Source organism: Schistocerca americana, chromosome 11 (assembly GCF_021461395.2).
Source record: "Schistocerca americana isolate TAMUIC-IGC-003095 chromosome 11, iqSchAmer2.1, whole genome shotgun sequence".
Lineage (NCBI taxonomy): Eukaryota > Metazoa > Arthropoda > Insecta > Orthoptera > Acrididae > Schistocerca > Schistocerca americana.
Window position 1 is genome coordinate 109,366,784 of NC_060129.1, and position 16,168 is coordinate 109,382,951.

Sequence of the window (16,168 nt, forward strand, 5' to 3'; positions counted from 1 at the left end):
ACAGTTTTACAAAACTTCTAGGGTCGGTCCAAACCTCGGATAAGGAGTATTTGCAATATCTTGGAAGATGAATGGCGATTAGTAAATAGCTTCAAAAATGTTCCAGGTCCAACCCTGTTAAAAACCTGCGTAATACTCAGACAAAATACCTGACTACATGACTAACTACACTACATATTTTCCTTTAGCTGAGAGGTAAGGGAGCGTGACCCAGCTTGCCCCCAGGTATTGGTACCCATGCTTGGTTCAAATGGTTCAAATGGCTCTGAGCACTATGGGACTTAACATCTATCGTCATCAGTCCCCTAGAACTTTGAACTACTTAAACCTAACTAACCTAAGGACATCACACACACCCATGCCCGAGGCAGGATTCGAACCTGCGACCGTAGCAGTCGCGCGGTTCCGGACTGAGCGCCTTAAGTACCCATGCTTGTATGTACAGAGTGCGGCGCGGGCATTTCCTTATTTGAAACGTGCGCAACATGGCGGCCGTTCCTCCCTGCTGTGTGAGGTTGAGCACATTCGAAACGGCAGGACCTAAAGTTACTTTAAAGGTCAGTTCAGTAGCGATCATGCAGCGAGTGAGAGGGCGACTTACTTTCCCAACACATAAAACGTATTCGCAGTTGCGAACGTGGGTAACCATCAGCTGTATAATGGAATGAGGGCAACGAAAATTTGTGTCGAACTGGGAATCGAACCTGGGTTTCCCACTTATCGCGAGCAGTAGCCTTACCATAATGCAATGTGAGCACGATTTACAGCCAGACCCAAACTTCCGTACTTCCTTCACTTCTGCTACGTGTCTACAGTCAGTACTCATACATCTACTATGTACCGGGTGGTTATAAATAAACTTTCCCTACTTAACACGTCATAACACGGAAACTAATAAGTGTACGACGACCAAACTCGGTAGCATTAATGTCAAGGACATCAGGAAGAGAAATAATGCAGAAACTGTTCAGTTGGAACACTTTTAATATGATGCTACGCTACATCATACCATTACACACCACTACCATTACAAAAGGGGCTCCATATCGCGCCCATCACTGGCCAGAAGAGTCTGAAAGCTCAGGATTGCATTGTGCGAAGCAGAACGTAGCATGTCTGTAGGTATGCTGGTCACCTCTCTTCATATGCTCCGCTTCAGATCATCACATGGCTGAATGTTCCCCTGCAAACCCTATCCTTCAGGTAGTCCCACAACCGGAAATCACAGGGAGTGAGATCAGACGATTGTGCTGGGCAAGCAGTTGGAAACAATTGGCTGATAATTCGATCGTTTCCAAATGCGTTTCGGAGAAGCAGAAGAACTTCAAGAGCGACGTGCGGTGAGCCCCATTTTGCATGGAAACTGTTGAGCTCAATGCGTCTCTCTCCTGTAGGGCGGGTGTTCTCGTTCTGGAAACATCCCCCAAGCTGTGGCTAACCCATGTCTCCGCAGTATCCTTTCTTTCAGGAGTGCTAGTTCTGCAAGGTTCACAGGAGAGCTTCTGTAAAGTTTGGAAGGTTGGAGACGAGGTACTGGCAGAAGTAAAGCTGTGAGGACGGGGCGTGAGTCGTGCTTCGGTAGCTCAGATGGCAGAGCACATGCCTGCGAAAGGCAAAGGTCCCGAGTTCGAGTCTCGGTCGGGCACACAGTTTTAATCTGCTAGGTAGTTTGATGTGGGTCTTGTACGGATACCGTTCGAGTATGGTAGGAAGCACCTTCCGAACAGTCGACCACGAGATATTCAACTGCCGTGACACAGCAAGCACACTGCCCGCTGAGCGGAAGTTGCGCACAGCGTTGTCCGCCACAACAACAGAGAGTCGATCAACCACCTGCGGCGCAACCGCTCTTCCCAGAGCAGAGCCCAGTTCTCCAGGTGATCCGAACTGCCACAGTGACAGAGAGTTGATCAACCGCCTGCGGCGCAACCGCTCTTCCCAGAGCAGCGCCCAGTTCTCCAGGTGATTCGAACTGCCACAGCGACAGAGAGTCCATCAACTGCCTGCGGCGCAACCGCTCTTCCCAGAACAGCGCCCAGTTCTCCAGGTGATTCGAACTGCCACAGTGACAGAGAGTCGATCAACCGCCTGCGGCGCAACCGCTCTTCCCAGAACAGCGCCCAGTTCTCCAGGTGATTCGAACTTCTTCACCATGCTCTGCACAGCGGGAAGAGAAAGAAGACCCTTCCGTAATCCTTTCAGCTGGCGACATTCTCCAAGTGCAGCTGTGACATTACTCTTGTTTTGACAACAGAGCTTCACCAGTAACGTCCTGCTCCTTTTGTTCGAGCTCAAGTCGACACGTCAGCTGGTGCACTGTGACTGGTCAGGTGTGTGAGACTACGAATTGCGATGGCTGGTAACGGCACCTGGTGGCCGCAGCTGCAACAAGACGGTGGTGCTGTGACGCATGGAACTCGTGCCTCCCATACTCTGGACATTAATGCTACCAAGTTTGTTACTCACACGGTAATTAGTTCCCGTGTTATAACGTGTTAGATAGGGAACGTTTATTTATAACCACCCGCTGTATTCCCTTACAGGGGAGACATTGTACTTGAGAGTCGCTTGCCCCTTGTCGGGAGATAAATACGATACTGCAGTGCCTGCGTCGTTTCGATAGCCACCCACTCGCCTATCACCACCCTGACGATGTTACTCTAGCCGCTTCCTTTCTCCAGCAGACCTTGTCTGAGGCTATGGAGGCCCACGTCCCTACCATTGCCATCCACCCGCACCACAGACCGTCCTCTGCCTCCTCTGTCAATCCTGCCATCTCTACCATGCCTTCCTTCACACGTATCACCCAGACACACTACGACGCCACGGGCAACTACGACAGGCAGACACTTGCTCGCGGCAAAGAAACGCCAGGACCGGCAACAGACGTGCACCCATCTTAATACTACACTTCCTATCAACTCGTCCAAGTACTGGTCTGCCTTCCGCCACCCTACCGGATCTAAATCCTCCCTTCTACCCTCTGCTTAATGATGACCAACCCTTCCCTGAGAACCTTAGTAAGGGCAATCACTTTGCCTCCTACCTTCCTGATATCTTTACCCTCACTGGCGATCCCCAGTTCGATTACTCCCTCTTCCCAGATGTCCACGATCGAATGGACACCTATGTGCCTCCACTCGCTCCTGGCTTCCAGTACTTGGACAACATTACACACAATGAACTCAATGGACCCATCACCACTCTGGATATCATCACTACACTCCACACGAAATGCAACACTGCTCCCGGTCACGATCGTGTTACCTATCGCAATCTCCGTGAAGCTCCCGCCTCCTTCCTCTCCACCATGGCCGGCCTCTATAATGTGGTCTTCTCCACCGGCTACTACTCCGAGCTGTGGAAAACCTCCTGTATCCTGATGTTCCTCAAACCCAACAAACTGCCATCTGCTGTCTCCTCCTACCGTCCCGTCAGCCTTACCTCGGTCTTTGGCAAGATCCTGGAATCCATCCTTACCCAACACATCCACCAGCATCTCCGCCATCACCGCCTCCTTCCCACTACCCAGTGTGGCTTTCGACCGTCCTTCTCTGCCGATGACCTTCTCCTTCACCTCACTCATCTCCTCTCCGAACAGCTCAACTCCCGCCAGTCCACCATCTTCCTCTCCCTCGACCTTGAGCGTGCTTACGACCGTGTATGGCATTCTGGTCTCCTCTTCAAGTTCCAAACATTCGCTCTTCCTGTCAACTATGTCCGTCTGATAGGGTCCTTTCTTTGCCAACGTCCTTCCTATGTCAACAACATCCATAACACAGATTCCTGCACCTTCCACCCTTCCAAAGGTGTGCCCCAAGGTTCCATCCTCTCCCCTCTTCTCTACCATCTGTATACGGCAGACATGCCACTGCTTCCACCCCTTGTCCACCTTCTCAAGTACGCCAATGACACCGCCTTCCTTGCCCTCGCCCCCACCCTGCACCGCTCCCAACACCTTCTCCAATCCCATCTTGACCAGTTCACAATATGGTGCTACCAGTGGTTGCTCAAGGTCAATCCTTCCAAGATGCAGGCCATCATTGTAGGTAAAGCCACCCCTTCCTTCCGTCTCCTCGACTTGTATATCACCATTTCTGGCTGTCCTATCACCCTCACCCCCACCATCAAGTACCTTGTCGTCACCCTCGACCGTCGCCTCTCATGGATCCCCCATCTCCGGACAATCCAAGCCAAGGCACACTCCCGCCTCTGTCTCCTCGAGCTCCTTTCTGGCCACACATGGGGTCTGGCCCCCTGCACCATCCTCCACACTAAGAAATCCCTCATCTGCCCTATGCCCCTCCAACCTTTTAGAAATCCCTTCAAATCCTAGAACGCCATGCGCTCTGCCTCACACATCACATCCATCTCCCCTCCCCCATGCGGATCCTGTATGACCTTATTCCGTTCCCGCACCTTTTCCTCTAACCAATACGGATCCTCTACACCTCCCGTAAACTTGATCCCCCTTACCTGCTCGTCTCTCCCATCCTTTCCCACCCCCGTCCACTGCTGTGCCTGTATTCCCACGTCCCACCTGCTCTCTATCTCCACTCTCCATACCTTCGCCCAAGGTGGCTTCCACCAACTCCCCCTCCCTGGTCATGCCCTCATCCCCTGCATCTAACCCTCCTACCAACTTTGATCGTCCCCTTCCACACCCTGTGTTTTTTTCCTGAGGGCACCCTATCTCCCTTCTCTCCTTCCTCCCTTCCTGCCCCCTCCTCTCCCCAGGCTTCCCCTACCCCTACCTTGTTTCCTCCCCTTCCCATCTCCTCTGCCACTGGTATCTCCACCCTCCCCTCTCCCTCCTCCCCCCCTTTTCCCCTTTTGGCAGGTCCCCGGACTCGTACACGTCAAGTGAACATTCGCGCGCCAGAGATCGTCGCCAGTGTTTTGTGTGTACCATCGTGTTAGTGATTCAGTCTTTCGTCATTTGTGCTCCTTCATTCACGCGCGCCGTTTCTGTCGTCTCTGTTAGTGCCAGAGTGCTGCACTTGTGACCGACTTCATGTATTTTTAAATTTGTGTGTCTACTGGTGTCTATGCACCGTGTTGTTTCGTTTTTCGATGTCTCCACTTGTAATAAATGTATTATCTATGGCCGAAGAGCGGCGTAGTATTGCCGCTGCCGGCCTACCTTTGTATAAGGTGTCAAAATAACAATAAAGGGAAAAAACGAAAAGCCTGTGTCGTTCAGCAGTACGATGCAACGTTCCTTAGTCACGCAAGAGTGCTCGTCCCTAAGAACGTCGCGCCCTACTTCTGAACTATACAGGCACTGCAATATCATTCTTTTCCAACGGCCGTTCTGTCATCACAGCCTAGTGAGGATTCAGGGAATGGTTTAATATCTCGCCTACAGGTTGCGTTCCTGATCGAAAATCGATTGTTGTGTGGGTGTACTTGTTTGTAGATACAGGGAAAGAAAGCAGGATCTTCAAGAACTGGCCATTTTCAACTCCCCCAAGCTACGCGCAGCTGCTGCTGTTCCTGATCGCACAGCGAGGCGAAATCTCCACGAGGGCTTAAAAACTCTTGCATACACACTGAGACTAGTCTACACACTCACTACACACATTGTCGCTTCACAGAAAACCACTTGTGAAGCCTTGATCTGAAACTTGCCTCGTGACAGCCTCGTCTTCTCCAGCGTCGAGGCACATTTTCGTTTCCCTGGATGCGTGAATAAACAACACACGCCATACTGGAGTGGCACGAAAACCGAAGAACTTAATGAGGAGCCCATGCCTACGGATCGTGTGACTGTCTGGTGGGCATTATCAAAAACTGGCATTATTGGCCCATGGTTTTTCGTAGAGAATGGTAGGGCAGTTACGGTCTCTTTTGAGCGTTATGAACAGATGATTCAGACAGCTACTCTTCCAGAGCTTAAAGAAATGTGTGTTGGGGATGTCTGATTCCAACAAGAAGGCGCCACAGATCACACAGAACGGACGTCAGTGACAATCGTTCGCGAACACTTCCCCGACCATTTCACGTCTTTGAAGGCCGATCTGCAGTCGCCAGAACGCTGGCCACGATTAGCCCGCTGCAACTTGGGGCTGTCTTATGGGGCTACCTAAAACCCTTCGTGTACACCAATCGGCCACAGACCCTGTGTGAGCTGCAGAACCATATTCGTGCTGCTAATGCCAACATATAGAATTGCTGGATGCTGAAACGAAACTTAGATTTCGACTCTCCAGATGCACTGAGGAGGGCGGAGGCCACCTTCAGGATAAAAAAAGAAATATAAAGAGAATTAAACTGACATCTTCAATACTTTCTGCTTCATGATTTTTTTAAGGTAACGAAGTTCCTGCGCCACATCCAGTACTACGAGGGTCATTCAGTACGTAATGCAAGACTTTTTTTTCTGAAAGCACACAGCTTTTGGGAATATTCCAGCACACCAGTTATGCGCAACTCTTTTCGCTACAAAAACTTTTCAACATAATCTCTGTTCAGTCTGACGCCGTTACGCCACCTTAGTGGGACGGCCTGTAAGTCCACATAGCACCACTCTAATGGTCGACGTCAGAGCCAACATCTTGCTTCATCACTAACCTCGCTATCCTCCACGTACTGTTTCCCATGGAGTGTATCCATTATTGGACCAAACAGGTGGAAGATGGCGAGATCCAGGCTGCAGGGTGGACGAGCAAGAACAGTCCAATGAAGTTTTGGGAGCTCCTCTCTGGTACGCTGACTAGAGTGACACTTTGCTTGCCATGGAGATGGAGAATTTCGTTTGAATTTTTGTTGTGACGACACTCTGCAGGAGCCACAAACGAGTGCGGCCGGCTGCCATGTGGGATATCGGACAGGCCTGCGTGACCTTTTTGCAATGATGACTGGCGCCTCGCCCAACGACTCATCGTGCTTTTGTTCAACGCCAGTTCTCCGTAGACATTCGGCAAGTGCCTACGAATATTTGCGGTGCTCTGGTTTCCCACCAAAAGAAACTCAATGACAGCTCTGCTCTTACAGACGCCGTTCTTAATGTTACATATACTGCTGCCACCCACCGAAACTTCATGAAACCGCAGGAACTGAAGAGGGAATATTCCGTGACAAATTCTGCAATTTTTCAATCGAAACTGACCGTAAAAAATAGAATCCATTGCTTACTGAACGCCCCTCGCATAAGCTGTCTTTCCAGTTGAAGTAATCAGTGACTCTCATACGATCTTTTTGAATTTATTTACACTCCTTGCCGTTATTACACTGATAGCGTTCATTTAATGAATCTATTTAACAAGCCAGGTGGTCATGTACTGCACGAGCTACACACTAGTGCGTACTCTCCCAGGATCAAATGGTTCAAATGGCTCTGAGCACTATGGGACTCAACTGCTGTGGTCATCAGTCCCCTAGAACTTAGAACTACTTAAACCTACCTAACCTAAGGACATCACACACATCCATGCCCGAGGCAGGATTCGAACCTGCGACTGTAGCAGCAGCGCGGCTCCCGACTGGAGCGCCTGGAACCGCACGGCCACCGCGGCCGGCTCTCCCAGGATCATTTTGCCTTCAGCAAACGTGTTGATTCACTGAGAGTTGCCTGCACAAGATTACTAGCAGGGATTTTGTACGAATCTTTCAGGTTGTAGGAGGTAAGTTTACATCAGGATATTCGCAGCAGGTTATCGTCACTGAGTTCCCATTCACTGTTATTCTATTATTCAACATTCTCGATCTTAGCGTGGAGAAGTACTGAAGCCAGTTGCAAGCCAGAAATGTTCCTAGCACATGCGTCGTCTGTGAGATGAGACATTGAAGCACTTCGTAAATCGAATGATGGATTCACTGACAGGAAACTGTATTATTAAAGTATACCTAAACACTCGTTTGAATAACAGTTGTGCAACGTAAGAAGGGCCGTATCTATGGGCGGGGGGGGGGGGGGGGCTGGGTTATATGTCCAGGATGGCAATTTCAAGGGGCGCCAAATTCATATTATTGAAGAAAAAACCTTGTTTTACAAAGCGACAGCCCACGTATCGATTATTCATATGATCCTGAAACAAATCCCTATTGATTTCCGAACATTCTAAGTTCATTTCTGAACGTATCATAAGTTGACTCAACGCGTGCATACAGTACGTGATGTCTCTGCTAGGGGAATCCCCGTCGCATCCAGAAGTTAATAACTTTCCCGCAGACAAAGGGGGATGGGGCTGTATGAGCCGATCCCAATAAATGAGAACGGGTGAATACCAATCGCTGTTTTTCTATGTGGTTGCTTAGGTGTGCGAATGATAAGCCTTATTTTAACTTTTAGCGAAGTCCATAGATTCAGTCAACCAGAGTGCAAATAAGCGACTAACAGCAACATCAGGCAATGAAAATTACATATTATTTCCCCAATGTATCCAACAAAATGAAATTCTGAGAGGAAATTTTTGTTAGATTGCTACACTACTAACGGCCAGCGGTACACTCTCCGGTTAGCAGCAGCTTAATTCTATTCTCGGAATGGCGCGGAAAATGCTTTTCACGCACATGTAAAAAACGCCTAACCGGAGAATGGACGCGGGATAACTATACAGGATACTGGCTGGGTTAGTGAAGTCAACTGGAGAACAATTTTTTAAAATGGCAGGAATAATTACAGAATTAGTGATGATAAGATTGCTTGTTACAACGATTAAGGAGAAAAAACGAGAATATCACCCAAATTAGATGGAAGAATACGACGATCTCAAATTTATACAAATATTTCGTACTACTATTACTTCTCGATCTCATGCTTGAGAAATTGGGGCTTATGAACGAAAAGTGAAACTCCTAACATAAAATTTTTGCTTGTAGTAAGCCTAATAGGCATTTGATATTCGTACTTTGTGAGTTATATTCTGTCGTGTTATTTATATAAATAAGGTAGATAAACATAACAATTTGTGCCAAAACAGTCGCGCCTATTTGGCGAGTGTTACAACTCCTGCAATATTAAAAAGACGTATTTCGTTTTATCTAGCAGACAGTGACAAAATAGACGTAATCAAACCGAGAAACCCCGCCAGTCTTGGGTACTACTCGTATTAACAGCTTTTTCAGTATTAGGTAGCAAATTTTAATTTTTCATGTAGCAAAACGTTTCACGAACTTTGATGACGTAATACACATACAAAAAAAAGTTTTGTATCACCCTGGTTCCCAGAACTCCTGAAGATAGACGTTGACTGTGGCTATTGTATCACAGACACAGTCCCTCTGACTGTTCACAGATGTCACTAAACCCTCCCAAAGATGTAAACAACCATGCATGAACGACGCCTATTAGACGGAAGGGGTCCGATAGCCGATCAGTTACAGCCATTCCACCAGGAAGGAGGTAAACGGTTCGTGTTGTCTGTAGTTCAGCCATGCCTAGACGGCCAATACCGCGGTTAGATCGCGTCCGCATTGTTACTTTGTGCCAGGAAGGCAAGTGTCCAGGCGTCTCGGAGTGAACTAAAGCGATGTTGTTCGGACATGGAGGATGTACAGACGAACTGTCGATGACATGCCCCGCTCAGGCCGCCCAAGGGATGACCGCTACCTGCGGATTATGGCTCGGAGGAAAGAAACGCCACCATGTTGAATAACGCTTTTTGTGCAGCCACAGGACGTCGTGATACGACTCAAACTGTGCGCAACAGGCTGCATGATGCGCAGCTTCACCCCAGACGTCCATGGCGAGGTCCACCTTTGCAACCACGACACCATGCAGCGCAGTACAGATGGGCCCGACAACATACAGAATGAACAGCTCAGGACTGGCGTCACGTTCTCTTCACCGATGAGTGTCGCATATGCCTTCAACCAGACAATCGTCGGAGACGTGTTTGGAGGCAACCCGTTAAGGCTGAATGCTTTAGACACACTGTCCAGCTAGTGCAACAAGGTGGAGGTTCCCTGCTGTTTTGGCGTGGCATTATGTGGGGCCGATGTAGGCCGCTGGTGGTCATGGAATGCGCCCTAACGGCTGTACAATACTTGAATGCCCTTCTCCGACCGATAGCGCAACCAAATCCGTAGCATATTGGGGAGGCATTCGTCTTTATGGACGTCGCGCCCCCATCGTGCACATCTTGTGAATGACTTCCTTCAGGATAACGACATGAACGCTATCGAACATGCCTGGGATGGATTGAAAAGTGCTGTTTATGAACGACGTGACACACCAACCATTCTGAGGGATTTACGCCGAATCACCGTTGAGGAGTGGGACAATCTGAATCAACATTGCCTTCATAAACTTGTGGATAGTATGCCGCGAGGAATACAGGCATGCATCAATGCAAGACATGCTACTGGGTATTACAGGTATCGGCGTGTACAGCAATCGGGACCAGCACCTCTGAAGGTCTCGCTGTATGGTAAGCAATAAAAACGACAGAAATTATGTTTACGTTGATCTGTATTCCAATTTTCTGTAAGGGTTCCGGAAATCTGCGAACCGAGGTGATGCAAATTTTTTTTTGATGTGTGTAGATTCTTTCGCGGAAAGGAAAGCACTCCGTGAAAACTGTAGCGAGATAAGAGAGAAAAATGCTTGGACCTAAGGATTGATAAAATGTGTGGTGTCTTGTTTCTCTCTTGTCTTTATTGCTATGAAGTTGTGGCACTGCACTGTGGCACACTTCAGACCAAATAAGGTGTTTTACATTTCGCCGAATATATATGTTTTATATATCATACTCTTCAGAAAGATGTGCGCTATTTTTGAAAATTCTATTTTTTTTTAATTTCTGGCGGTCTATCTCAAACTCTCGAGGGGGAGGGTCGGGGGCGGGAAGCCGCCACTATCACGTCTTGGCTCTGGTCCCAAACTATCGTAGATCCGGGGCTGAAGTTAAGTCAGATCTGTGTTAGCGTCTTCTTGACATTAAGTCAGGTAACGTTAAATTAAATCTTTTGTGGGTAAATATTCATACATTGTAAGTGGACAAATTAAGGAGGGCAGTTTTCTGTAGGTAGTGTAACACGTTACAAATCACTTGGTACGAGGGGTAGCAACAGCTGTAACGATGCATTTCGAACGATGAAAACGGCAGCAGATGAGTCAAAATGGTTTACTAATCGTGACTAGTTTCATAACATTACAGTGCTGTCTTCAGGTAACAAACTGTTGACATTCTAGCAAAAAAGTCCTTAAAATCTTCGTATGGGTAAAGAAAAGAAGTCTTCAGTCTTGCTGAACAAGATTTTGTACAATTGTCAAGAAAAACACGACCAGTGGTATTATAGAAAGGCGTTTCCCAGACATACGTGATACGTATTCTCAGGAAAAGCGGCCGTCTCGGAGGCAGGTCTCTCTACGGTTGATTTCGGCACACCAACACAAGACTCAGAGCACATTTATCACTTTATCAAGTTTTTTCCCGTAATAAATCACGTTCAGAAACAACAGCACCCTTCATAAATTCAGTTATAGAAGGAGAAATGACTTAAACTACCCACCACTAATCCATACTGTACTACAGAAAGGAATGAGGTCTTTGACGTCATAGCCAGTAATGCAAAGAATTTTATACTAAATAAAATTAACATCAAACGCTGTCTGAAATCGTATCTGCTTGAGTTGTTAACAATCCTTGTGTGTGTGTGTGTGTGTGTGTGTGTGCGTGGGCACGTGCGTGTTGTTTTAGAGAGATGGGTGGGAGATGGACAATACAAAAAAAGTGTATTGAGACAGTTAAGAAGACAACCGCACAAATGGTCAGCAAGTTGTCTTGTTTCTCGGCGAGAACATGCATTACAGCTGCAAAAGTGACTCTCTCCACATCGTAGCGAGAGATCGAAATTACAGTGCACAGAACATGAAAGTAATTAAACTAAACTCTCACGAAAGGAGTTTTGTTACATTACATGCAAGAAAGTATCTGTAAACTTCAGCTGGTGCGAGCAATGTGTTTTTCTCCGTTCATATCTCATCTCTAGTTCAAACTGACAACGTTTTCCTTACACATTAGCGTCTGCCTCCAGTTTCAGTTTTAGGATCTGATAATTTGCAGGAGAGCTGCTTAACACCAGAAAGGCGTCAAACTGATTAATTTCGAACATATTCCTTTTCTTATTGCCGTTCCTCAAAGTCATCGTAAACGAGTTTCACAAAGCATGACATTAAATAAAACTATATGGAGCTGTTCTAGATGTTGCAGTATGAATAGCAGCCTTCTAAGTATCACTTTAGTGGATATTTTGCATGCAGTTTGTCATCCACGCTTCTGAAGATACGCTCCGTCCAGAGTAGTGATTGGATACTTGCCGGAGGCACAGGCTTCTTGTTGATGCCCATGGGGTACCAGATGTACTCAAAGACGGCCGGGAAGTTAGCCAGCAAGTAGTCGAATGGCTTGGTGAAGGTCAGGTCGTAAAATTTAAGCCATCCACCAGTACTGCCCCACTTGTAAACGGTGATCTCCATCTGCAACGACACCACAGAAAATCATCAGAGAACTGTTCACGAAAACTTTCTCAGTGCAGCTCACTTGCAGACAATTTTAGAGGAAATTCAATGGGATCAAGTGCAAACATTTTCAGCTCTTTCAAAGGCACGCCAGATTGCGTACAGGGAGAAAGTAAATAGTAGGTTTAAAGAAATTGTTGTATCAATCTCTAAGCGAAGAGAAAAGATTTCCATTTCGATTATACTTTCTTAAACCAAGGTAGGGAAAGGTGTCTACTATTGTGCAGCTTCCGTTGTCTGCAGACATTCATCAGAAAGGAGATATGTAACAGATAATTCTCAGATATCCAAACTAAGTTGGAAGGAAAACGTATTTCACTCTGTAAAGGAATACTTTTCAATCATTCTAAGCCTTTCGTTAGCTGACTTGAACATTCGTTTGCTGCTGAAGAGAAAAATCTATTGACATCGAACTGCACTCGAAGGTGACTGATAGGGTTGCTTCACCGTGGTAAATACCTACGAGAAAGGGTAACAGACTGCTTCCTCGTGTTATATTAAGACCCACGAACGGTATTCACTGGGTCCAACAGATATGTGTCAACTGGTATACAGAACGAAGCTAAGACAGACACTGAAATAAAATAGATGAACTAAAGTTGAGCAATACTGTACTAAAGTAAAATAAATGTCGTGTGAATAGGGCTTCCCGTCGGGTAGACCGTTCGCTGGGTACAACTCTTTCAATTTGATGCCACTTCGGTGACTTGCGCATCGATGGGGAAGAAAAGAACCAGTCCCTGAGCTGAGAAAATCTCCGACCCTGCTGGGAATCGAACCCAGGCCTTTAGGATTGACATTCTGTCACGCTGACCACTCAGCTACTGGCGGCGGACTTCAGTATAGTAATACGAAATTGAGCAATAGTGTGCAATAACGATACCAACATGATCTGCATTACAGACAAATATATCAATTTTGAGAATTCGTGTGTGAAAAAGTTTGCTTTGGGATTGAACGTGTTCTTCAAACAAAATATTTAACTTACCATTAAAACATTCTCATGATCAGAATAAACAGAACACCTCGAACGACTAGAGAAAGGACATTGACATTCACAGTGCAACGTCCCCTTGGAAAAATTATTGAATTACTGTGCTGATAAACCTCTTACATTATTTGATTTTCAAACAGCTGAGCAAAACTGAACGTACTCAGACATTTCGCTCTTTACCTATTCTGATCAACACTAAACTGACACACAATATTTTTAGCGCAACGCAATCTGAATTTCAATAATCCCTACAAAAGAATGGCCCTGACTAACATTAACCTATACCTTTCACAAATCACTTACCTCACAAAAATCTTCGTTACTCGAACTACTGCAATACAGCGAGCGCTACTACTGCCAGCTAAATAAAAGATACAAACTACTCAAGGCACTAACTACTGATAGGCATAGTTAGCAAATGAAAGATTTTGATAGAGAACAAACAACGTATTTACCTTAATAGTGTTCAAAAGTCATTATATATATAGCAGTTCATGACATCCATTCTTACAAATGTACTGTTTCTATTGGACACACGTCCAGATCATCGGCTCTCAAAAATCCGCCATCTCACTTCACTACATCCACCACTGCTGGCGGCTCACCTCCAACTGCGCAACGCTACGCGCTGTTAACAGCCAACTGCCCAACACTACAATAGCGACTACTGCAACAATGCCGACCAGCCTCAGACTGCACGCAGCACAGTCAGTGATTTTCATACAGAGCGCTACGTGGCGTTACCAATATAAAAACCTAAACAGCCTACTTACAACAGGACATGTACATTAATTAATACGTCCTTCATAAATGATAAGCACTTCAGTCACCTCGGTTCAGCATGCATCCTGTTGCCTAGTAGCCACAGGGACTACGATGGGGCCTGATTCCTTCTTCCATGTGTGATGGCATCGACACGCTTAACCCGCGAATGGCGTCCTGTGGTGTAGGCATCATGCTTATTCTCCTGGTTCCAAAGTTCATCTGTGGTGGTTGGCATTGGTTCACAGCACTGCCACCAAAAAGGCACGTGTTCGTGCAACACCGTGCGGTCATGCATTGTCATGCTGGAAAGCAGCATTTGGGGTGTTGTGCACAAAGGGTATGGCTACAGGCCGCGGGATGTCATTCACGTGGGTCACACTGGTCACAGTGCCCTTGAAACACTCCTGTCTCTACGTCTAATCAGACTTTTCTATATGATCCTAATCTGTGCCGAAAAGGTATTTACTCCACAGAATAATATAAAACCGAGAGAAGTAGATGAAGTGATAACCAAATCGCCACTGCTCAGTACTTTAGCAATGACGATTAGACACAAAGTTCGGTTAATTTTATATGTTTTTGTTACGTAAACTAATTTTTAATAAACAGTAGTTAGTGGAAAATTTGGAAAAAAGGTTTTCAAAGTATGTCATTAATGAAAATAAGCAACGGTCGTCAATTCCTCACCACAACACGAATAATTAAATAGAAACTGAACTCTATACACGTGAGCCGTCTTGGGTAAGAATCAATTACAGTACGATTGTCTATTGGCTGTGGATAGAAACTTTTGTTACGTTATTCACCGTAATACTGACTGTTGTAATTGTAGCAAGCAGGAAGATTGGGTGAATTTACTCATTGGTAAGGACTGTTGTAAATTGTGCCAGAAGGTATAAATTAGAAACTACGCTTTGACAGTGAAATTCAGTGTCCAAATTAAGTAAAGTTTTACTAGAAATTTTTGATTATGAAAGTTACTCTATTTTCAGCAAATGAATTAATAATGGCTTTTACATCATTCTGTTTCTGACATTAGTCATACTACAGCCAAAGATTTCATTATTACATAATTGTCCAAAGGTTTTGATAACCTAATAAATTATGTTAGCTTCGTTTTCAGTTCATTTTCTGACTATCTCGGTTCGTACAAAGGGATACGATGGGTACTGTGATACTTGGATAACGACGTATGAAAATTATTTATGTGACAATATGCACGAAAACAGTGTTATTTAAGCAGTAAAGTTCCAAGTCCGCTGGTCAGCCTGTTACACTTCTAGTTATAAAAAGTCTAGGTCTACTTCACTTTATGATGCCGTTGGTTTGTCGAGCGGCTTCATTCAGCGGTAAAATAGGGCACAGGTTGATCTTCTTGCCATACCATAGCCAATAACAAGGGCCCACAGTACTCTTGATGTTATGCGAATTACTCTTGCTGCATTTGTGCTGTGCCCAATAAATGCCATACACATAGCTTGCCCATATTAAACATCCGCCAAAACAACCATTTCAGTTTTCACTGCTCCGCACTTGGGAAACAGACTTTTCGCCTCCGCGCTTTTGCACAGCCACACCGGCGAATACACTCAGCCGGCGACACCAATCGTCTCCTCGCAGCTCCCGACTTCTGCTTCTTTTCGGCGCGCTCGCACGCCCAGCGATAATGCATTTAAAATTTATTACGCTCTTTGACAGTAGCTTTTCCCTGACTAGGCCAGCGTGTCTATTTACAAAATGTTAACATTCCATGCGTATTATGTTTCTAAAATAACAAAGAACATTTGCAACTTGACAACATATTTACAAGAATAATATGCAGCACAGCTAATGATACAAACATAGGAAAACACGTAGAAAACGTATGACCACACACAGAGTTGTGGCGTTATACCCTGGTCATGCACCAGGGTTGTACCCAACGGCACGCCACACCATAAGGC

The 16,168-nt window shown here is 46.0% G+C and overlaps 1 protein-coding gene across 1 annotated transcript in view; it reads right to left on the reverse strand.

Moving 5' to 3' along the window:
* Window positions 1-16,168, reverse strand: part of LOC124553338 — a 102,650-nt gene that overhangs the window by 21,430 nt on the left and 65,052 nt on the right. The window contains exon 3 of the mRNA XM_047127214.1: window positions 12,266-12,424. Within this exon, the coding sequence (XP_046983170.1) occupies window positions 12,266-12,424 (159 nt within the window). The remainder of the gene's footprint in view (window positions 1-12,265; window positions 12,425-16,168) is intronic.